This window comes from Gopherus flavomarginatus, chromosome 15, assembly GCF_025201925.1.
Source record: "Gopherus flavomarginatus isolate rGopFla2 chromosome 15, rGopFla2.mat.asm, whole genome shotgun sequence".
Lineage (NCBI taxonomy): Eukaryota > Metazoa > Chordata > Testudines > Testudinidae > Gopherus > Gopherus flavomarginatus.
Window position 1 is genome coordinate 10,933,232 of NC_066631.1, and position 24,215 is coordinate 10,957,446.

At 48.5% G+C, this 24,215-nt stretch overlaps 1 protein-coding gene across 7 annotated transcripts in view; it reads right to left on the bottom strand.

Annotated features, from left to right (window-relative positions):
• Positions 1-7,200: 7,200 nt before the first annotated feature.
• The window catches only part of PXN (paxillin), a 69,105-nt gene continuing 52,090 nt past the window's right edge, over positions 7,201-24,215 (bottom strand). For 3 of the 7 annotated variants that reach the window (XM_050923588.1, XM_050923587.1, XM_050923589.1), the window contains exons 7-11: positions 15,672-15,842; positions 15,149-15,322; positions 14,527-14,608; positions 13,227-13,375; positions 7,201-10,953 (exon numbers count right to left, since the gene is read on the bottom strand). In XM_050923588.1, coding sequence (XP_050779545.1) covers positions 10,687-10,953; positions 13,227-13,375; positions 14,527-14,608; positions 15,149-15,322; positions 15,672-15,842 — 843 coding nt within the window. In that variant the 3' untranslated portion in view covers positions 7,201-10,686. The other 4 variants (XM_050923585.1, XM_050923584.1, XM_050923590.1 and 1 more) reach the window with 2 other exon arrangements.

Genomic DNA, 24,215 nt, shown 5'->3' on the forward strand with positions numbered 1-24,215 from the left:
GCACCCCACCTTTCTCCCTCCCCCCACGGAGCACCCCTCTCTCCCCCCTCCCCTCCCTGGCTGCCTACTGAGGAATGAAAGTGAAAGTAACTCACTTCCTTGGCAAGCAGCCAGGATTGGAATGGTCGCACAGGACTGGGCTGAGGATAGCCAGATAGCATGTGCAAAAAATCAGGACAGGGGGTTGGGGTAGGGTGAGCAGATGTCCCACTTTTATAGAGACATTCCCAATTTTGGGGTCTTTTTCTTATATAGGCTCCTGGTGCCTATATAAGACAAAGCCCCAAATATTGGGACTGGCCCTATAAAATCAGGATATCTGGATCTGGTCACCCTAGCTGGGGAGCGCATCTCTGCCCCAGGCGGAGCTGCACAGGGCAGGATGAGCTGCTGTGGCTCCATGGGTGCCCCGTCCCTGAGATCAGACGCCGTGCTAACTTCACCATGGTCCGTTGGGCTGGCGGTGGTGCCCATTGGCGTGTGATCGGACCTGAGGGTTTGCTGCTGCTGTTGCCACTCTGCACCCCAAGAGGTGGATTTTGGGGTCCTGCAGTTTTCCACCTATCCTCCTCTACTGCAGTTGTTGGACCAGCAGGCTGGGGGGTGAGCCAAGCATGAAAGCAGTGTTGTGTTGCCATTTAGATTGTCATTTAACAAATTTGTTTGCCAAAAATGCTTGCTAACAACCTGAATTCAATTTCAATTTTTTTTAAATCAATATCTTAGCCAAAAACAGAAAATTAAGTTGTTGACAATTATTTGTGACAAGTTTGGTATGGGGAAGGGAGTGGGCCAGTTTTCATCAGAGAAACAAAAAATGTTGACTGACTTTCCTATAGCCCTGTTACTGCTAAATAGAGCCCTCCAGTAACTCCTTACTAGTGTATAGAGCAGTAGTTCTCAAACTTTACCAGCCAGCTAACTCCTTTTACTAAATTGTGAAATGTTATGAACCCCCTCCGAAAAAGGAATATTTTCAGGGATTTAAGTTTAAATTTCCTCAGTGTGATGGATGCCCCAGTTGCCTGCCCCGCTCTTCCTGGGGCTCAGGCTGGGGTATGGGCTGCCGGCTCCCCTGCTGATGGGGGCAGGGCTCAGGCTGCTAGCCCCACTCTTCCTGTTACTCAGGCTGCCAGCCCCACACAGAGCACTGGGATTCAGGCTGCTGGCTCCCTTGCTGACCACCAGGACTTGGGCTGCCAGCCCCAACTGCCTGGCCCCTCTCTCCCTGGGGCTTGGGCTACCAGCCCCTCACGGAGCGCTGGGGTTTGGGCTGCCGGCTCCTGTGCTGATCACCAGAACTCAGGCTGCCAGCCCAAACTGCCCAGCCCTGCTCTCCCTGGGGCTCGGGTTGTCTACCCTGCAACCGGGTCCCACCTGCTGTCTCCAATGCCCGGGGTCCTCTGGCCGCCATTAGTGAAATTTTTCTGGTGAATCCCCTGTAACGTTCTACAAATCCCCAGGGGTTCACGAACCCCAGTTTGGGAACGACTGGTATAGAGCAGGGGTCAGCAACCTACGGCACACGTGCCAAAGGTGGCATGCCAGCTGATTTTTGATACTCTGGGGTTCTGGCTGCTGCCCCATTGCCAGCCGAAGTCCCAGTCGCCGGCCCCACTCAGCACCCGCTGCTGGCCTAGGGAGCCCCAAGGAACCCCAGGCTGGCAGCAGGCTAAGCAGGCTGGTGGCTGAGACCCCGGCTGAGCCACTCAACCCACTGTCAGCCTGGGGTTCCATTCACTCAGCTGGCAGCAGACTGAGCGGGACTAAATTCAACTAAATAGGAAAACAAGAGCAACTAATGACAAAGTGCAAGAACTTAGAGAGCCTCCTGAAGCACGGTGATAGTTTTGATTTAAATGGACTTGAACTGTACGAAGAATTGAGTACATTGTCATCAGTGTTGCCACATGCAAAATCGATGATGGACATTGTACAGTTTATTCATACCAGCAAACTTGTTTATATATATATATATTATATACTAATGTGTACATTGCCACTCGTATTCTACTGACAATTTCTGTAACCCTAGTATCAGGAGAACAGAGTTCCTCAAAACTAAAGCTCATTAAAAACTATCTCCGCTCTACAATGAGTCAGTAACGCTTGACTGGTCTTGCTATTCTTGCAATCAAACAAGACATCACTTTGTCTTTGTCATACAATGACATTATTACTGATTTTGCAGCCAAAAAAGCCAGAAAGATTGCTTTTAATTAAAAACAAATCCTTGTTTCAATACCTCTTCATATAAATTTCCAATAAAATGGTGACAAATTAAAAAAAATATATTATTTGCATCATTCTGTCAAATCAGAATTTTTTCTATAGTGCTACTTCTTTAGTGCTAGTTCATCAGCATTACAGTGTGCTTAATTAAGTTAAACTGGTTTAATAACATGCATGTGGCAAGTTTTCCAGTACCGTAAGCTTATGTTTGTGTTGCTCAGAGCAAGTCCGGCACAGGGGTACCAGTTTAATGATCCCGCCTAGGGCACCATAAATCCTAAGGATGGCCCTGCGCACACAGTTTATTTCCCCAGCCAATATCACAGATAACTAAGTTGGAATAAGACCTTGCCCCCTCACCCCCCCAATTCCACACTAACAGCACCAAATGGCACCGTTCTCTGCTGATGATACAAAACCATGTTCACTGCTCTTGTCACTGTGGCCTCAGTCTTTTAGCATGGGAGGGATTATGATGTCACAATCTGGCCTTATGACTCCACTTATAGCTCAAGGAGAAACCACAGCTCTGGAAGGGAACACTGCTTGTGTGGAGACAAACAGGTAATTTGTTACACAGGCAGGAAAGAAGCTGGTGAGAAATGAATGGGACATGGGTGAAAAGGTCCCTCCCAGTGGAAATTTGCCTTTCAAGTAGTTGGTGAAGGTTTTTTCCCTCTAGGAAAAACAATTTGCTGGTTCAGACTACTCCATCTAAGACCAGGGGCTAGTCTTCCAATAATAAGGCTTAGCACAACTATAAATGCTTTACATTTTCAAAGTGCCTTAGGCCCTAATTATCTCACACAACACGCCTGCAAGGTATTATCTCTGTTTTATTACTAGTTGTATATTGTGTCGGCATTGTATATAGTGTATTTTCTCTTTCTAAAGCGCTGGAGACCGATTCTGATTTCTGTGACTCCACTGACAACAATGGGGTTACACTAGTGTAAACCTAGTTAGTGTGAGAGCGGCATTGGAACCACAGCCCCTGCTCTCAGACGCTTTCGCTTTACAGTGGGAAACAAGAGGCACAGAGAGATAACTGACTTGTTTCAAGGCCAAACAGCTACTCAGTGGCAGAGCCTGGAATAGAACTAATTTATCCATGGGTCTTAGCTCCATGGTAGGCTGGTAATTTTAGTCATTTCTGAGTCACTGCAGTCCAGATTCCTACACTGAAACCCAATATCTAAAAAAAGTCAGAGCAATAGACTCCACCCAGAGCGGAGGAGGGCAGAGGAGCGGGGGAGGGCAGAGTTGATCCTGACTCAGCAATTCATTATAATTACTTCTATTAAAACCAGTGTCAGATGGATGCCGGTGCAACAGAGGAATAGCTGTTCTCCGTACGCATATTGGTTTGTTGCATTTTGGCTTGATTTGAAGTCAGCCTCATGAAGTGATTCAGCCAAGTAGGGAGCAGTTTGGGCAGGAGAGTAGAGGGGTTGGGGTGCTGTTTTCATTTAGAACATGGTTGGGGTCTAGTTATGCATCTGGAAATTCTGCTCAGCCACCCCAACACCTGAGCGCTGAGCTAAGAGTCCATGAGGTGACAGGAGGGCTTGTTTTGTGAGGAGCCTTTTTATTATGTTTAGAAGGGCTCATCTACACCAGAAAAACGACTCAGTTTAAAGGTGTGATTTTTAAACCTGTGCAAAAGTGGGAGTGGCTGTTGCCGTTCGGCCGATTAGGAGGAGGTTTAAGATAAGAACATCTTAGTTTGGTTTAAATCCCAGTAAGTCTCCACCCAGGGTGATTGTGGTTTAAAAAAAATAATTTCAAAGATAAAATTGGCGCAACTTTCTCATGTAGACAAGGACTAAAGCCCATTTCCGACCAAAGGGTTTCACTGTTTGAGACATGACACCACTGTAACAGCCCGTGCCCTGCAGAAGAGATCTTTTGCCCAAACAAACAGGGACAAGTTTCTAATCTTACCAAAAAAAGCAAGGGTCTTTCACAGCTGCACAGGGTATGTAGCATCTCCCTCCTTCCTGGCTCATGCTAAAGGCACAGAGTGAACTGTGTGGTTTTCCACTCATCGCCTCTGCAGTATTTGTCAAGCCTGAAGCTCAGTCCAATAGATCAGCCTGTCTGGGTTTAAAAATGCGTTTGGTACCATTTATAATAGGTTGGTTACAAAATTCTCATCTGTGGCAATAACTAGCCTCTGGTTCTTCCTGAAGCCTGTGCGGCATCTGGGCTCAATCCATGGATATCATGAGGCAATTAAGGCCCGCCCTAGAGGGCTGGTGCCTGCCAGGGACAGAGGCCTTGCATAGAGTTCTCTGAGGCCTGTGCCCACCTCCGAAGTTTTGTCAATGGGCCCTAGAGGGAGCCGTGAGCCTTCTCCGAAGCTGGAGTGTCAGCCAAACTCACTCGGGGAAGGCAAAAACAGGGTGGCTCTGGAAATGAAATACAAGGGTGGCTGCTTCCACAATCAGGTTTTATCTCCATGTAAGTACTATGCAGCCCGACGCAGGGGACTTAAGATTAAATTCTCACCAAGTCCAAGGTTATTTGGTTCTTGTAGATCCCCTAAGTGTTTCTGCAAAATATTCAGAGGTTGGGGCCTGTTCTTAATCCTCAGCTTCAAACTGATCTTGTACATGCTGCACCTGTGCGTGTGGTGTCTCTGCGTGCCTGGAGCCGGTTGTTACTGGGATTAGATGGGGTGGAGAGAACATTCGCCAGACTTCGCATTAGAAATCTCAGTCAAGGCAGCATTCAGTAGGGACATTATTTAGTGACCTCCATTTGTGTGTTTAGTGTGCAGTGTGTAGAGAAAGTCACAGCTCAGATTCCAGAAGAAACACCCCTGAACTTATCCTACAATACCTATTGTATTGGACATGCCCTGCCGCAGTTCAGATTCGTTATGTAAACTAGCTCAAGACAGATGGCCAGGTCCTGGCAAAGCATGCAGGTCGAATCACTCCCAGCCCCATTAGCTAGTAGCCCCAGCCTTCAGCACAAATAGCAGGAAACACAACTAGTAGCATCTCCTCTCTGGAAGACCCCACCTAACCTCAAAGGCCGATTGCTCCACGCCACTTACCCCACTCAGCCAGCAACAGAGTGGGAGGCACACAAGGTCTGGTTCTCTAGCTTGGGGAATTCTGTAAGTAGTCAATGACACCACCACCAGCACGGCAAGGCACTGCACAACTTGGTCCTTTGTGAATGGGAAGGGAGAATTATGCTGGAAACTGGGGCGCAGCAAGTTGAAAAAAGGAGAAAGCATGAGCGAAAACTACTTATTGTAATTAACCACTGAAAGTCTCTGCCATCTGCTGGTTGGCTTGGGGCCAGTGGAATGAGTTGGTAGGTCTGAATCGAGTTCCTAGTCCCCAGCTGTCAACATCCCAGGTCACCATATTCCAACTGGCACTATGAACTAGCCCAGCCTGAGCAGGGAGGCCAAGAACTGAGTGGAATGTGGAGACTGAACAATGCGAATTATTTCTGTCCAAAGAAGCTGATGCTGAGACTGTTAGCAAGAGGGAGTTTGCAACCCTTGCTATGAAATAACAGTCAAATCCCCTCTCCGTCCCTAAACCTCCCATTGCATTATTGGGAGCAAGGGGAAATGGCAGGTGCAAAAACAAGAACTGGGGGAGGTAACATTTTAGTTTTTCCCCAAAACTAGATTTTTTTTTAAAGGAACATATTCCATTGCCCAGAGCCAGGCAAACAGGAATGAGGTGGGTGATTTGTGGCCCTGTGTATGTGCTAAACCATCTCAGCTACATGTTTAACAAGAAAAAAAAACAAACAAAAACAGGTAAATATTTTGTGTTCATAAGAGCCCAGTTAATGGTGCTGGGAGAATCCTTAACTTCTTGTTAAGTTGTGAAGTAAAGTCCTAAGTTGGGGACCTTAACACTGCATTCCTGTCAACTTCTGGATTTCATACATACATGCGCACAGCACACAGACAGCATCAAGTTTAGGATTAGGCAGCTTGGGAGAATTTTAATTAGAAATTCCTGCTGTTGTACTGTAGCCTGCCAATCCAGACGCTGCTTGTATGCTCTGGTGCTGGATCTGGGGGATTTTAATAAATCAGTTTAGGTCTCAGATCTATAAAAGCCACTTAATTTTCTTCACATACCCTCTGCTCAGATATCTGAAATCAGACCAGTTCCTCCAAGTGCAAACTGGGAGTTAACTCGTCCCTGTGAAGGATACAGATTTTTTTTTGATTAACAGCAGCTTTCTAATGAGTCCAGGTTTACTGCATTATTGTGCACAGGACCAGGTTCATGCCCAAAGCCTTGTTGTCATTTGCTTCTTGGTGATCATTCCTTGTGAAGGTCAAAGTCCCAGAGCTAAGCCCTATTGTCATCTTCTTGTGCTACTGCCATTGGCCTGTGAGGTCTTTAGGACAGAGATGACATTTTCTGTTCAGGCATGTGGGTTTTTTTTTTAATTGTTATTACTACAAACAGCCTATACATCTGTGGTGTTATGTGGAATAATCAGTGATACGAGTACAAGTGCTTAGCACAGAGGTGCATCAGGAAGGTTACTATGCAGTCCAGGGGGTTTAAATGTAGGTTGTGATTTCCAAATGCTGTCACCATAAAGAGGTTGAGAAGGACCTGCGGGTAATTAGCACTCTTCATGACCCAGTGTCCAGGCAATTATTGCATGGCACTAGGGTGTGGCAACGCCAGCGTATTGTACTGAGGCAGGGGGCTGAGAAGAATGAAGCGAGTGGGTCAGGATTCACGTCTGCTTATTGCAGAAGTGACAGTTTCTGTTTTAGCACCTTCAGTTTTACATCTCTGCCTTGTCCAGGCGAAGGCAGAAATCGTACTAATAAACATCACCTTCCTCAGCTCTTGCCAGCGTGGCCTTCGGTTTCTCCATCGTGGAAGGCAAGAGGAGCTACAGATCATGGATGCTTTGAACCATTTCCACAAGACTAGAAATGACTGGAACCAAGTCAAGTGAAAATAATGGTAACATTTTATTAGCATAATCACAGGGATTTTAAATGGAAAAAGCAGAGTTAGACGTTTACAAGGGAAAACAAATGAAATAACTGTCGACCCAGAGGGGCGTGATTTGATTGAGACCCACCTGGTCTGATAGCTCTTTGATTGTACTGCCAGAGTTCATCAGATTAGGAGATCATTGTAAACAGAGCACTAAGGCCTTTAAAGACAACACTGTAGTAACCCCAACACAAAACCTTTCAAAAAAACAGTGGTGTATCTAGAGCTTAGCTTGCCTCTGAATGAGCAGCTGCCAGGCCTCTGCATGCACAGTCTTTTAGCTCCTCGGAGGTTGTGTACACACCCGCCTCCTGTGTCCAGTTTAAGCCTGAATAACCCATCTCAGCCTTCCAAAGACGCATTCTCGCCTAACCTCTCCCCAACCACTCCTTGGAACACGTCCCAGTACCTGCAACAGTGCAGTAGTACAACTTGCTGGTCTGCACTTTAGCACCATCAGTATCTGTGAAATCTGCTTGCTAATCACCCAGGGCAATCTTAACACATCCCTTTCCCCAGTTTGCTCTGTACAGCATTTCAAATGTTCAAGTCTAAACTGTACTTGAAATTAGGAAATTTAAAATGGGTATTTCTGACCCTCTACTGGCAGCAGCCATTTTGAGGGAAAGTAACATTTGGAGGCAGCAATGAGCAGAGGACCCATCCCCAAACCAGTTTAAATCCCAATTTATCAGGAAAGCTCTCAACATTTTGCTAAGGAAGTAATGGTCATGGAGACTCTTAAACCATTATTAAAAGGGGATGAAACGGTTTTGCTCTGACACTGGGATACTGTAACAAGATTTTCCCCTTCTACAGCACCTTCCCTCCAAGGGTCTCAAAGCCCCATCAGAAATATCTCTGAATTAAGCCTCAAGACCCCAGTGAGATAGGTTAAGTATTATCCCAATTTTACAGATAAGGAAACTGAGGCACAGAAGGTAATGGCAGAGCCACTCCAAGTCCTGTGCCCTGGACACAGGACAGTTCTTCCAAACAGCGGGGTCAGAACAAGTGTCAATTTAGCAGGAAGCTCAGAAATCCCAATTTTAAGTAAAACTAATTTCAACTCCAAAATGACAATTTAGACAGTTTCTTGCCTTGTGAACTTTCCAAAAGCTATGCTCAGCCCACCTAGAGTAGCTTTGTTTTACCACTTGTTCCACAAAACCCTGCTTTCACAACCACAGACTGAGGCTCATTTGTATGGGAAACCAGTGAAAAACAGTTCCACTTATTCAAGTGGGGTAGTGAGGCATCGAGCTAAGGTTATTTAAAATAGTAAGCTAGGATCCCTCAGTTAAAGTGAGGGTTTGTTTCTTACACAGTTAATCCCAGAACTCCCTATGCCTTTTCCATTTTGAACACTGTAACCACCCTAATGTGCCATGCCTTAATAACCAAAGATCTATAATATTCTAGAGTCATATTTTAAAACCCTCTTCTCACTAGACCACTTTGGCCATTAGTGTAGAACACTGTAGGGTTGTTTCTAACACACAATCCTTTCTCCTTCTACAGCACCCTCCTTCTGAAGATCTGAAAGTGCCTTTGACAAACATGAACTAAACCTCAAAATCCTATAAGGCAGGAATATTGCCCCATTTTGCAGATGGGTAAACTGAGGCACAGAGTGGCTAAGTGACTGGCCTAAGGTTACACAGCAAGTCTGTGGCAGAGTCAAGAACAGATTCCAGATCTCCTGACTCCCAGCTCTTTTCTTTAGCCTCAGGACCATCCTTACTACCTAAGGAGAGAACTCCCCTTCCCGAGTTAACCCTCTGCTCTCATTTCTGATGGCTGAAGAGGAATAAAACCATGAGGGTGGACTTTGAGTTCTCCATCTCAGCAGCATGTGGCACTGAATTAAGACTCACTATATTACCCTGGAAGTTGGGCTTTGGAGAAAGGCAGGTAAGTCAAATACAGCAGTTTACAGGTTACAAAATAAACTTTCCAGGTGATCTGTGAAAATTAAAAGAGCTATTCACAGCTCACCTGCTTGTGCTAGAAAAAAATACAAGTCACATTACCTTCCCCTGCAAAACCCAGAGCCCTCCCAACCCCCACTAAAAAGAAAATACTTCGTGTTAACAGTTTGTTAAACCCAAGCATTGAGGTTACAGGTGCAGTAACCAGCACAACTGGTACACTGCCTAGAACAGCACAGTTTGAGATACAAAAAGTAGCTTTCTTAAAATCACTTCAAAACCAAGAGGATTAAAAGTAAGTTAGTTATGAATTCAAACCTCAGTGTAGAAATCCACAGGTTTTATCAAAGCATACAGTATTCAGTTCGATAGCAAAACGCCAAGTGTCACATATACCAGACCTCAGGGACCTGTTAGACCAGTAAGTCAATATAAAAGGTTATTGCTCTAGAGATTCTCAGTAGAACATGTTTATCAAGAGCAAGGAACAGGACAGTATCAAAGAAGTGGGGACTGCTGGCCTGATTAGCAAAGAGGAAGATGAACAAGGAATACAAAGTCTATAGCTTTATTTTTTCCTTGCTTTAAAAAAAAAAAAAAAAACTAGAGAGGCTTTTCAGGCCTTTCCCTTAGTAAAATGCAGGCCAGACACACAGCATAAGCCACATTCGCTCAGACGGGAGGGCTAGGTCCTCAAATTTCTCTGCATTTTCTTTTAAAATTAACTGGTGCCAGTCTCCTCCTCTCTCCCAGGAGCAGCAGAATTAGGAACATTTGCCCTAACCACTCCTGGGGAGTTTGGGGGTGTCCAGCACAACATGGGACACTCCATTCAAGCAGGGAGGGGGTTTTCTTCTCCCCACCTCCTGCCCCAGTGTGTTGAGGAGGGGGAGAGAATCACCAACTAGAAAAAGAGAGTAGCCCCCTACTCCCCCTTTCTAAAAAATAAGTGGCATCAATTCCCTGCAGTGTTACTGAACTGGAAAGACTCCACTGCAGGGACTTTACAGCTTCTGGGGCTGCTGCTGTAATCTTAGTAAATCCTGTGTGCCCCAGGACTCGACCATGCACAGCCTGGGCAATGCAGAGGTAGCAGCGCTACTGCTTGGGTTACAAAGCACTTAAATGCCCCAGCGAGAGAGAAGTGTCACCAAAGCCAAGGATGTTTTGTTTGGAAGTGTCACATGTTGGCTCACAGAGGTGACTCAAGGCTGAACTCGACAGACTTTATCCAGCCCTCTCCTTGAGAAAGGCACCTCCTCGCTAGAGCCTCAGGCTCCTCTCGGCTGTCAACAATCATACAACACTTTAATGAGGGGGCTCAGCATCTCCCCACTGAAACACAGCACGGGCATTTCCAGTTTAATGGTCCATCTCATCTCTCTGGAGCAGCAATTAGTACCCTCCCCACACCCCCTCCCGCCCCGGCAAGGTTTCTAAATCACAGTAATGGTCAGAGAGATGGCTGCCTAGTGAGGTGGCAGAAAGATGCTCCGTTCCCAGCTAGGATGTGTCTAGCAGAAGAGTTTGAGGAAGCAGTTCTGACAGTAGGGCTTGTCATTCTGTTCCTTGAAGGTTCCTTTGTTGAGCTGCTTGAGGCAGAAGGCACAGACAAAGTGTTCTGGATGAAATTTCTTGGCCATGGCAGTGATGCAGCGTCCTGTGATGGGCTTCTGGCAGCCGGAACACAGCGAGCCGCGGCGTTCATGATAATGCACCTCACAGTAGGGCTGCCCATCATGCTCAAAGAAGCTGCCGTTGATGAACGGCGTGAAACATTCCTGCGGGAGGAGGAAGAAGCAAAAGGGAACTGATTGATATGGCAAGCTGGGGACACAGGCAACTCCACAATCCATGCCTTTGCCTGCCATGCACCTAGCTGCCTCCTGCAGGAAGTGGCCAGGGTGAATCATCTTCATCCAGCAGAAAGGGGCTGCAGAAGTACTGCTGCAAAGATGATCGGCTCCCAGCAGAGACAGGGTTACTGAGCATAAGCAGGGCAGATACAGCAGCTGGGAGGGAAAATAAAGCCCTCAACTATAGTTCATGTTCCTTTACTCCAGGCTGGCTTTATTAACACAAAATCTAAACCCCAAAGCAAAACTACTGACAACACTTGGTAAGCAACACCAGAACCTCTCCTGCTTCGAGTAAGCTGGGAGGGAAGGGAACACCTCCATCCACAGAGGTAGCTGCCACCACAGCAGCTTTTATAGCTAACCCATCCCAGCTCACCCAGGTGATAGGCAGGGAAGCCAGGCTTTCCTGGAATTCCTTATGCTCCAGGGAATCAGGAGCACCTTTTACCTTGTCACAGTGGTTTGGTTTTCATTTCTTTAGCTGTATCTGCCCTGCTTACGCTCGTCTCAGTGAAAAAGAAGATGACGGCAGTAGGTTTTTCTTAAATTACCCATTTAGAATGCCAGATATTATGTATATTCCCTGGGACAGCACCCTCCTTGATGCATCCCAAACTATACACATACAGGAGTCACTTCACCACTGAAACACAGTGGCAGGCAGAAGGTGACAGCCACTGGAGAAATGTGGAGAGGGGAGAAATTTTGGGCAAAGACCCTGGGGACAAGTCCATACCCTTACAAAAGTGATACTGGGTCTTTAATGTCTATAAAAAGAAGCTGTTAGAGACCGATTTTTTTAACAGGCACCCATCTCTCTATAATGGTTATCACTGTCAAAGCCCCGTGCAGGTATTAATGGCTGTACTGTCACTACAGTCGTGGGAAGTTAGGAGAAATTTCCCCCTCCCCCATTTTACAGATGGGGAAACTGAGGGATAGAGCCATTAAGGGACTTCCGCAGGGTCAACAGGTCAGCAGCAAAGTCGAGAACAGAAGCCAGATGTCCTGAGTCCTAGTTTTGTGCTTGAACGTCCAGACCATCCTTCCTCCCTAGGGACATGCACACGAATGCATGTGCATGCATGGTTGGACATGTACTTAGTCACAGGCAGATGCAAACAGAGCCCTGCATGCAGGCCTCCAGCAGGCTGCAGCAGTAAGTGCATATCCATGCATGTTCACACACAGTGAACGGCAAGGAACTTCGGCTGCTTGCTGCGTTCAAAGGCAGCAGGTACCTGGGAGCCTGATGCTGAGACTACGAAGCCGTCACCTCCATTTGAAAACAAACACTGGAAACTGGCCTTACTTTAACAACAGAAAGACAGAAGCTGCCCAAAAGCTGCTGGCCCCACTAACAGGCAGCAGCGGGAAGAATGCCGAGCAGCATCTCCTGAGCAGAAGAAAAGCCTGAACCCAGGTCCAGGCAAGGAGAGAGCTGGTCAGCTGCCCACAAGACTGCCAGAATTTCTATTCACAGGGCCCTTCTGAGTGATGGAGAGTTTCAGACGGACAGGTCAGCCAACTCCTCTTTCATGCTGGCTGCTCTGCAGCAGAGGAAAGCAGACTAGTGGTCTGAGCACAGGATCTGAAACAGGAACACACAGGTTCTGACCCTTATTTTGAACTCTGCCTTTCTGCTTCCGTCTCGGTAACACGTGGCTGATATTAATCTTTACGCTGCTCCTGGGAGATGGGTAAATATTTGCAAGGCTCTTTGAAGATGTGCTAAGTATTTATTCTGCAGCATTACAGTTCATTATGCAGCAGCATATTCAGTTTACAGCTATTTCATTAGTTTCCAAGTTGATCCAAACAGGTCAGTCTCATTAAGTTTACATTTCCAGAGTAAGCACACGAGGAAGCTCCTCAAATCAGTGTGCTGAGGCAGAGTGCTGAGAAAGCTTAGCTCACTGTTACTAAGAAACCACTGGAAAAATTCTGTGCTTATCAGTGAACTGCTGCAGAAACCCATAACTGTGGCTATGGGGGAGGGAATTAAGCCCCTAGAGAACTGAACGGAAACAGGCAGAGAAGCAAGAGGGTGCGTGGTCACTTGCACACTATGTATTTTGTGGGGCTGTCCAGTGCTGGAACAGACCCCCTGTTCTGATGGAGGTAACCAACAGACACCCACCTAGGGGAATTGGGAGAGGGGTCAGATGACAGTGGGACAGCACAGGCTCTCTTACCCGACAGACAAAGCACTCAGGGTGCCACAGGGTATTCAAGGCAGAGATGTAATTTTCCAGGATGGCCCGGGCGCAGCCCCCACACTTTGGAGCAAACATGTCGAAGTAATCCTTGCGGCAATAGGCTTTGCCATCCTTCTCATGAAACCCTGCCAAGGACACAAGGGAAAAACAGAGCCAGACAGCATCAGCGTGTGACCTTTATTCATGGGAACACCCAGCCAGACTCCATGGGGCCAACAGGGTGGCTGGGATCCCCAGTCACAGACCAGCGTTATCCCTTATTCTGCTATAGGAGGAGCACATGCTTCGCCTCCTGTAGTCTCCATATGGAAATAGCAATCACCGTTAGCTCCCCATCCACTAAGTAACACCACGGTCTCTCTCTACTCCCACACCCCCAGTTTTCTACATCACTTGCTCTATGACAGGGAACTACACTTCACGTCGTGCTCCCCCTTACCCCTGTCCGTGCCCCACTCCCCGGAGCTGCGGTCGGAAGCGGGGCTACGACTCTGGGGGGAGGGGTGGACAGGCTAAGGTGGGCGAGGATGGGGCTGGAACCCGGGCGGGGCTACGACTCTGGGGGGAGGGGTGGACAGGCTAATGTGGGAGAGGGTGGGGCTGGAACCCGGGCATGGCTGCAACTCCTGAGGGGAGGGGTGGACAGGCTAAGGTAGGCGAGGATGGGGCTGGAGCCCGGGCCAGGAGTGGAGTTGCAGCCAGGGCTGCAGTCGGGAGCGGGGCTGCGACTCTGAGGGGAGGCACAGACAGGCTAAGGTGGGCGAGGATGGGGCTGGAGCCCGGGCCAGGAGTGGAGTTGCAGCCAGGGCTGCAGTCGGGAGCGGGGCTGCGACTCTGAGGGGAGGCACAGACAGGCTAAGGTAGGCGAGGATGGGGCTAGAGCCCGGGGCAGGAGTGGAGTTGCAGCCGGGGCTGCAGTCGGGAGCGGGGCTGCGACTCTGAGGGGAGGCACAGACAGGCTAAGGTAGGCGAGGATGGGGCTGGAGCCCGGGCCAGGAGTGGAGTTGCAGCCGGGGCTGTGGTCGGGTTCAGAACCGCAGCCAGGCCAAGCGCCAGAGGACGGGGCCACAGCTGGAAGCAGAGTGGGGCTGAGGGGCGCTTCCTCTTCACCCCCTATGGGAGCTAGACTGGGCCCTGCTGCTCCCCCGAAACCTGCCCCACAGTTTGGGGACCACTGCTGTATGGAAAGGACCCATCACAGCCCCTTATGTTGCCTCCACCCCTACCCCTTACTTGCTTCACCAGAGTGGCTTCTCTCTGCACAAACCAATAGTACCTTCAGGTCCAAAGAAAGCACCACACTGCGCACAAAAGAAGTGTTCCGGGTGCCATGTCCTGTCCAGAGCTGTCACCACTTTCTGTTTGGGAGAAACCACAAATAGTGAGCGCTCAAACACCAGTGCTGAGTGCAGCAACAATCAGCTGTGCTTAAAGAGCTGAGCCAAGCCCCCTCCTTGGGGATTCAATCTCCCCCACTCCCCTTTACCGTAACAAGGTCAGACACACCACTCCTTTCCTCTAGACCCGGGGGAGAAGGGGACACAGTCCTGTGCAGTACTCTGAAACTCAGCAGGAATGCCTCCTACCATGGTATCCCATTGAGGAAAATCAGGAGATTCTTAAGGCAGTGAGTTCAGTAAAGTTGCAATGGAGCAAATTTAGTTCAGCAGAACCTGCCCTCTCATTGCAGGACCCTCCAGCAGATGGAGGGAGATACTTGCACTGGGTCCAATTATTTCCCCTACAGCACTAGGGTGAAGGAAGAATAGGGGTCCCAAAACTACAGAAGAGTCATCGGAGTAGATGGATGTGCGCTTTTCTGACAGTACAGCGCCAGACTCCCCCACGCACAGCCAAGAGAGAGACTCCTACTGACACGTGCGGGCTCAGGGACTCACATCGAGGATGGGCCCGTTGCAGTAGTAGCAGCGAGGAGAGAAGAGATTATGATAGTCCTTCTCACAGTAGGGCTGACCATCGCGTTCAAAAAAGTTGCGTGACCCGATTTCCTCCTGGCAGTGGGTGCAAACAAAGTGCTCTGGGTGCCAGGTTTTCCCCATGGCTGTGACGACCTGTAGGGAAGAAGGAGCAGTTATGGGGGACGACTCTACTTCTTTGCTGTGGCAACTCATGTGACAACACACCAGGTAGAGTTTGGCACTAACTACACGTTCTACTACTCAAGTGAGCCCTGGACTGGGGTAGCATGAAAACTGAATTACCTATCATCTCAGGAGAGGGCAGTCCCTCAAGGGCAGGGTAGAGGTCACTGGAGGAGCTTACAGCGTACCTGGCCAGTGGATAAATAGAGTACTTCAGTTTCTTCAGCATCGCCAGTCCCTTCAGCCTCATGACACAGCCCTCCCAGTTACTCCTTGCTGTAGCCCAAGGCTTAGCAACAAGATGGTGCCTCCGACTCACCTGTCCAGCAATTGGTTTCTTGCAGGCTCCACAAACACCTTTGGCAACGGTAGCTACTCCCAATTTATTAAGGTCAGACTGGAGGCTTCCCAACATACTGTCCAACTGGCTGCCAGGTTTTGGGAGTGCAGACGGAGGGGAGCTGCCCCCAGCTTTCCCCTGGGCCATGAACTGCAAAGAAAAAACCCAGTCAGTGTAAGGCAAGCACTGTACGGCTTCTCAGGGATTTCTGCAGTCTCTGAACATAAGAACGGCCATACTGGGTCAGACCAAAGGTCCATCGAACCCAGTATCCTGTCTTCTGAAGCACGTGGCATTGGCCACTGTCAGAGGGAATAGAACAGGTAGTCATCAAATGATCCAACCCTCTGCCCACAGCTCTTCAGCTGTTCTGCATATGGACAGACCAGGACTTGCTCTGGAGAGGCTAATGTGTCTGCAGAAGCCAGTGAGAACCAGGTGCAGAGATGCACCCTTGTTACAATGAGGCTGTGACAAAAGTGTGGCTTCCCCAGAGACCCCAGGAGCTAGATCATCAGAGTGTTGAGGGGTGGAGATTTGGCTCTCCTCACCCTCCCAATAAGGCAGAGATTACCAGAAAAAGTGCTGGGGGCCTGCTGGTAGAGCCTCTACGGAGATCTTCCCTTTATTTCACAGGTTCCTGGCCGGCTTACAAAGGCCGAGGCATGCTCTCTGAGTGGTTCCCAAACTGTCTCCTCTTCCCTGTCACAAACAGTTGTTGCTGTTTCTCCAGTCTCTTCTCTCCTTTCCTTCACAGTCTCCTTCTCACCCTCCCACACCTTGTCTCTTCTTTTCAGGGTATTTTCCCCCTTTCCCTTCTGCATCGTTTCTCTCTCTTTCTGTGCCCTCTTGGGTAGCTCTGACCCCACTCCCCAGCTTCACCAAAGGCTGCAATGGGAGCAGCCAGGGAAGGTGGGGAGCATTCAAGGAATCACCTGTTGCTTTACCTGGCAGCTCATTAGTAGTGTGTGCGTCTGCATGGGGAGGAGGTGGCAGGCCAGCAAACACTGCACGATACACATGCGAGATTTACAGGGGGAGTGTGGAGAAGGGATAAGAAAGGTCTTTGGAAGCCCACTTTGGGAATCACCTTAATAAATACATAACTTTGAAACCCGTTTTCCACTGGGAGGGGGGAACAGATGTATTTTCTTTAGTAACATAACCTCAAGAAGAAGTGGGGAGAAGAGAGAGGAAGTGTGCAGGACTTCGCTCTTTATGGTCTGTCTGGATACTCATCTCCATGTGATATGGGGCAAACTCAGAGTTCAGGTCCTGTTACATAAAGTGTAGGTTATTTTGCTTAACCCTGCAGTACAATGGCGGCTGTCAGGTTCAGAGAACTCCACTGAGCCATTTTCTGAAGGGGCCTTTTGGGTGGATTATGGACATTATGCTGCGTTTCTGTTAAAAGTGAAACTACACAGCCACAATACTAACAACATTTGTGAAAAAAGTGCAGGGTGGAAGGACTGAAACAACCAAGCATCCCAGCACTTGTACTGCTAGACTGCCATGGAGTGCCAAAGGGAACGGACACATGCTGAAGTGCCCTAGAGCCCTGGTTTTAATGTAGGGCCCCTTCTCCCGCACACACAGGGAGTGCCACCCACCATCCTGTGGCTACTGGCATTAGATATTGTCCATATACGCTAGTCAAGTACTAACACTGGTTTCCATCTGTTCTGCCAGAAGCTGCATACCACATGTGCACGTTACCCCATCATGCCTGACCAGCATCCAAAAGATCAGTAGCACTCTGTGTGACGTTGTGCAGTCTATACGGTTTTATAAAAATATGAAAAGTGAACATACTGTAACTGGAATATGCTTCATGCAAAAGGGCTCTTGTAAGGCATCATTACAAAGCTTATAATCTACTGAATGTGATCATCCTATTTGTATAGATGTCCTATTTGTATAGAGGTTCTGTCTGTTACTACTTGGAACCACTTAAATCCTACTTTCTGTATTTAATAAAATCACTTTTTACTTATTAATTAACACCTGGGGGAGCAAACAACTGTGCATATCTCTCTATCAGTGTTATAAAGGGCAAACAATCTATGAGTTTACCTGCATAAGCTTTATACAGAGTAAACAGATTTATTTGGGTTTAAACCCCATTGGGAGTTGGAGATCTGAGTGCTAAAGACAAGCACACTTCTGTGAGCTGTTTTCAGGTAAATCTGCAGCTTTGGGGCAAGTAATTCAGACCCTGGGTCTTTGTTGGGACAGACTGGAGTGTTTGGCTCAGCAAGACAGGGTGCTGGAATCCTAAGCTGGCAGGGAAAACAGGAGCAGAGGTAGTCTTGGCACATCAGGTGGCAGCTCACAGGGGGTTTCTGTGATCCAACCCGTCACGCTCTGCTCCTAATGGAACATAATACACCTCCTTCCTACTATCCCTCTGACCCCTCTCCTAAGACAGCTGGTTCTGGCAGTTCAGCACCATGAAGTGCACACTCAACATAAAGGTCTCTCTCTAGTCCATCGACCTTCAAAACTCTTATTCTACGCTGTGATGAACAAGGGCATTTTTGTAATATTTCCATGATTCTTATGTGTGCCTCAGTTTACCACCAGGTTTTGCACCGAGTGTAAAGGGAAGGGATGAGGTGTTGACTCAGCAGCCTTGCTGGAAACCAGAGTCAAAACCAACTGAATGAAGTCTACACATGTAAGTGGAGGATCAGAAGTGACAATGGACCCTCCAGTCCCTGGGACATTCACACCTAGCGACCAACAGCCAAGAGGAAGATTCCCCCCCCCATTTCTCTACAGGGAAGCAGAGCAAAGGCCCCGGGACCATTAGGCAAGCACTGTACAGTCCTCAGGGAATTTCTGCAGTCTCTGCTCCAGAGCTCTTCAGCTGTCCTGCATGCAGACGGAGAAAGGAAAGGTATCAGGTGGTATTTTATAAGCTGTGCTCAGAGAGATACGCAGAACACACACCCCACCTGAAACCAGACAACAGGACAAAGACAGAGCCAAAATGAATTCTACAGCAACTTGGCTGAGTAGAGCTCTGACGTTGGCCACACTGAACTGTGTCTTAATCTTTGCTTCTCTGTGATCACCCCTAAGGACTTTCAGATTCTGTACCCCCAGCTGACTGATACATTGGTTTGATGTCACTAATACTGGGAGCACTGCACTCTGAAGGAGTGAAGGACACCTCCCACTGGAGTCTGGCTCTGCCGGATTTGCTGCAGGGAGTCATGGAGGGAAACAGGGCTGCTGGCACCCAAAAGCCCAGTTTCAGAATATGTGGAGTCTTGCCCCTGTGGAACTGGGTGGGTCCTTGGGGCCTGGCACATTAAAGGGGTACCCCAAAAGGACTGGTTACAGGCTGGGGCACAGACCAGACCCTGTGGATCTGACACACAAGCATTTGTCACTTTTACCTACAGTGCAAATTCCCCAAGACAATGTTATGAAGAGGAAACATCTTGCTGGACACAGAGTGTAGGATTCTCCCTCTCTAAACTGCAGGGCAGTCAGGGGCCTGATCCTGAGAGGTGCAGAGTACAGTTAATTGGTGACGTTCAGCACCTCTAAAAATTAGACCAGTGAATCCAGACTGATCATAACTCAAGAGTATAGGCAATGGGAGTGGGTAGACCTAGCCCTTACACCCAGGCTTCTCTGGAGCTGATTTTTCTCTAGCTTCAGCACCATTCCTAGTCTGATCCCTGTAGCACTTCAGAGCCAACACAAAAAAGGTAACAATACAAATGTGTGGGTGCCCATATGATGCAACAGAGGGGCACAGGGAGCCACATGCTTCCTCATCCTGGCCAGGGGCCTGTGGCCATTGGACAGGGGGTGCAGAAACCAACTAGAAATAGACATATGAGAAGTGCAGTGTCACTTGCAGAGAGGATGGCAATGAATGGAATGCACAGTGACACTTCCCTCCCTGCCCCCGGGACCAGCCAGCCTCAGCTAACTTCAGTGCAGCCACGGACATCTCAGTGCGGAACAACGTGCGTGGACTTGACCTTTACTGGTGGTACTGCAAGGGATGCAGTTCCTTCTGGAAATATTACACACACACACACACACCCCAATGCCTGCACTTTGTAGAGAAACTCGCATGAGCACAGCCCCTTTAGGAACACTACCAATGCACACCACACTCGCGTGCTAGAAATGCTCATGCAAAGGCCTTTCAAATTCCTTCCCTAATTTAAAAGGTCTGCCACTGCTGTCAGGTTCAGCAATACCCCTGCAAACAGCAGACCATGCATAGAAAAACAACAATCCGGCATTCATAGCAACAGGGTCTCTAGGAACAGCTCAGAGGACTGTGCCAGAATCACATCCCTCTTGCCTTAACAGCACACCATGCTGAGAGGGGAAACAGAAAGGGTATCCTGCCTTCTCATGGGCGGGCGGTACGAGGGGTGGCCGAGCAGCAAGTGGATTGGTGCGTCGGACCAGCGGCGGAGTAGGGATCACCTGCAAAGTATGACAACAATTCATGATGCAGAGGAGTCTCCTTTGATTGACTGGTGCTTGTGGAGACTGAAGCTATACTGCACTGGCTTGTGTATGAGGGTCACTACCTACAATGAATGGAATCAGGCTTGTTCAGGTACACTTTTCTAGCAATATTCTTCCTGGGTTTAGAGAGCAGGACATACAGAGCAGCTATTTATTGCCTCTGCACTACTCTCCAAGCCCCACAGAATCCCAGCTGAGCAGTGTCCACATGGGTGGGGGTTCAGGGGCATGTGGAATCACTGTTCAGCCTCTTCTTCTGGTTCTCAGGCTTTTCCACATATTTCTCCCCTCCCCTCAGTGCCACACTGTGGAAGGGAATATTGGGCCCTAAACTAATGGACTTGATTCCTTCAGTTCAATGGCAAGAAACAAAGATCATGGTCCATTCCCAGTGCCACATATATGTGGCCAACAAATGGACATAGGATCTGGATCGTTCCATACATGTGCACCTCACACTGCTATAAAAGGGACAAATCGGATAGAAAAATCAGCCACTGGCAACACTAAACTCATCTTCTGTAGAGCAGCCCAGTACCAGCCTTTACCCAAACGTTCTACCTAGAGAGCCAACAGGCCAAGAAGTACTGGATTCAGACTTGTAATTGCTCTGTTAAATGAAGAGCACAAGGAAAAGCATGCCTGCATCGGTGGGAAGAATGGATCTTCATCAGTCTGACAGCCAACAGAAGATAGTGTCTTGGCAGGAGAAGACGCTACCATTGGCTTACTCAGCATGGCAGGAGGAATCTGGGCTTGGGGAGAATGGAGGAATCTATGTTCTTCAGAGGGAGGAGTGCCCACCACAGAGAGTTCCTGGTAGTCATCAGAAGAAGTCTCCCACTGGAACAGAGGCTGGGGAGGCAAGCTGAAGTAGCAGGAGACTGGACTAGGAGCAGTAGCAGAGGGTACATAGGAAGGTTGTGGTGGGTATGGAGGAGGAGGTGGAGGGAGTGGAGAGGGAACAGAGTGAGAAGAGGAAGCAGCTTTGGCAGGGAAAATCTTGGCAGCTTCTTTGGGACACTGGAGTTGGGGAGAAGCTGGCACAGAGACTGTTCTTCTCATGGGCAGGGGGGATTCTGGAGGAATTATAATCTAGAAAGAAAGGAGGGAGACAGGTGAACAAATCTGGAGACGAACCGAGAAGCACTTCCTGCAACAGAAGGACAGGCAGCATGAAACAGACGGTAACATGGCACTCACTACCTAGCAATTCTCTACTTTCCTTTCAAAATAGTCTTCCTTTCACGTCAGAACACAGGGTGCAAGCAGGCCAACCTCACTGCTGTAGCCAACCAGAAACAGAGGCCATGGTGCCATTTTCAATAGACCTTCTTTGAGGAAGTGCCAGAGTCTCAAGGAGAAGGCAGTTAGCAACACCCATCTGGCTATAAGCACTTCAGGGCAGGTTCCTTATGAAAGAAATACGGTCTGCTTATTGACTGACCTCCCCACTGTGGAATGAAAATAAACTCAATTCAATGCCTGACCTTAGATAGCATTAGACTTCCTATCAGATAACACTGCCTTCCCAAGAGATTGCTTACTCCAATTCCTGCAGAGCTGGGATTTGGATTTCCTAGCTGATCTGAAAAGGGAACACTGCTAGGGCAGAGGAGTCAGATTCCAACGCTATCCCAGGACTCTCAAGAGACCTGTCACTCCCACCTCCTACTCTATGTCTCCATTAGAGACCTTCTGAGCAGAGCGACACAGGGGAAAACCCTAGTACAGAGTTTACGCTCTACCTTCTGTACTTGCTGTCCACCATCCTGCTGCTTCCTTTGTGGCCTGGCGGTGACAATGACTCCCTCAGTCAGCCAGCCTTCCTGGCTTTTCCATTCCTCCTCTTCCAGTTTGCTGATTCCCAATCTGTCTTGCAGCTCTTCAATCAAGCGATCCTGGGACACAGTCTTATGAAATATGACTGGCCCTACTTTCCGCCTCGGTGAGCGCTCACGATACATTGGGTGCACGTTTAAGGTCTTTCTTGTCCTCTCAATTACAGATTTTATCTGAATGACAAGGTGACAGTTTCAGCATGAAGAGAGCAATGCAACAGCAAGCCCCAAGAGGCAGCAGCACAAAGCCAAACTATTAGTGACAACTGTGAGCATGAAGAGTGATGGTATTTACTGCACAATGCCAAAGTTCCTCTTGGCACAGCCCAGAGCAGTGACTCAGTGCAAGGAAAATCCCAGCCAGACCAGTCATAGCAGCCAAAAAGAACTCCGGCTACAAAATGAAGACAGATTATCCAGCACGAAGCCATGATTTGAGGTACAAGGTCACAGTTCAACAAGATCACCCCATTAGGTGTTATGGTTTCCCTCACACCACAGTGATCCATGTCAACTTCTTTTCATCTCTCCCCTATGCAGTTCTGGGGGAAATGCCCCAGCAGAGAGGATTCTGGGATGCACACAGCATTTCTAGTGCTGGAAGGCCCGTAGGAGCTCCAGTGTCAATACAGATCTAAGCCAGCAGGGAAGAGGAGTTGCTATGCCAAGTCTGGACAGTCATTAGCAAATCCCTCCATCGCTGTGGAACAGCACTTTGCTCTTCAGAGAGCTCTATAGATCATGTACTTGGCCCCATTCTAGCTACGAGACAGCCTGCAGATTATGGATGCTATTCATGTTCTATGCTGCACAAGCAGCCAATCACTGATCCACATGCAAAAGATACCACAAAGCTGCTGCTAGAGTGGAGGGTCTCAGACTTCTGCGCCATGCAGCTGTCATTACAGTGACTCCAAGTGCTCCAGAACAGCATGCTGTTAGTCTGGAGTAAGCTATCAGACTGCTCTGGAAGAGCCCTAATATGCACTCACACCATGCACAGGCAGCTAGCTAGAACCTGCCCACTCTTGCATTCACTCAATGCCTGCCTGGCCTGATGCAGAAATCCTCTCAATAGGTGGCTTGGAGACAGACAGCAGATCCAATTCATCCTTCCAAGCATTTTCAGCGGTTTCTGGAGTGACTGTTGAGCTCCTGACTTGCTCTCTTTCCCGGTCTTCTCCTGGTTTGCTTTTAGTAGGGCCACCTTTCCTAGGAGTTCTCTCTCTGCTCTGCCTCTTTTTAGCCATATCAGGAGAGTCATCTGTCCTGCTTTCATGCTCAATTTCAGCATCCTGCTTCTGTCTTTGTTCTGCTCCAAGACCCAACTGGCCTTTAGTATCTGGGAAGACATCCCACCGGTCCACAGCCACAATCTCAGGTTCACATGCTGACTGCAGGACATGGTCATTCTCAGAATATAGCTTTGGTATAAGCTCAGATAGCTCCAGAGCCCACAGCTGATCTAAAGCTGCTTCCATTTTTCCATCCTTCTGGGAAGGAAAGGCTGAATTATCCCTGAAAATGGCCTGCTGTGCCGATTCCTTGGGTGTCTGCCCCTTCACTTGGCTGGTTATGCTCGGGCTAGAAACGGGAACAGTTGTGAGCTTGGTCTCAGTTCTATGCTCTTTCTTTTCAGTGGCTTTTGCCTCATCAAGCCCCTGACTGTGGGCCTCTGCATTAGAAGGAACAGACAGAGATTCCGTCTTGGAGGATATCATGGACTGGGACATCTCTCTAGGAGGATCTGACTTTTTGCTCGGCCTGACTGAGCTCAGAGAAAGCACATGATCCCCAAAAGGAGCAGAAATAGCAAAGTCCTCTGGAAGTGACTGACCCGTCCGAGCCACAGAGGGGAGCTGTGGAGTAGTGGCAGAACGTCCTGGATTAGCTGCAACTGCAGTGCTGCTGCCTTCTTCTTCAATATGAAGGACTTCCAAGGCAGCAGGTGGCAGCAGGACTGGTAGGTCCCTGCTCTGGCCTGTCCCATAGGGTTTTGACTGGGGCAGCAGAACTGTACCGGGAGCAGAGTCAATTGAGTCTGGATTTGTTGGGCTGGAAAGCAGCTCCAGGGAGGCTTCAGAAATCAGTGACATAGTGGAAACAGCCTGCAAAAACAAGACCAAAAAAAGAGGAACAGAGAGGGGGGAAAGATAGAGACAGGTGAGGAAAG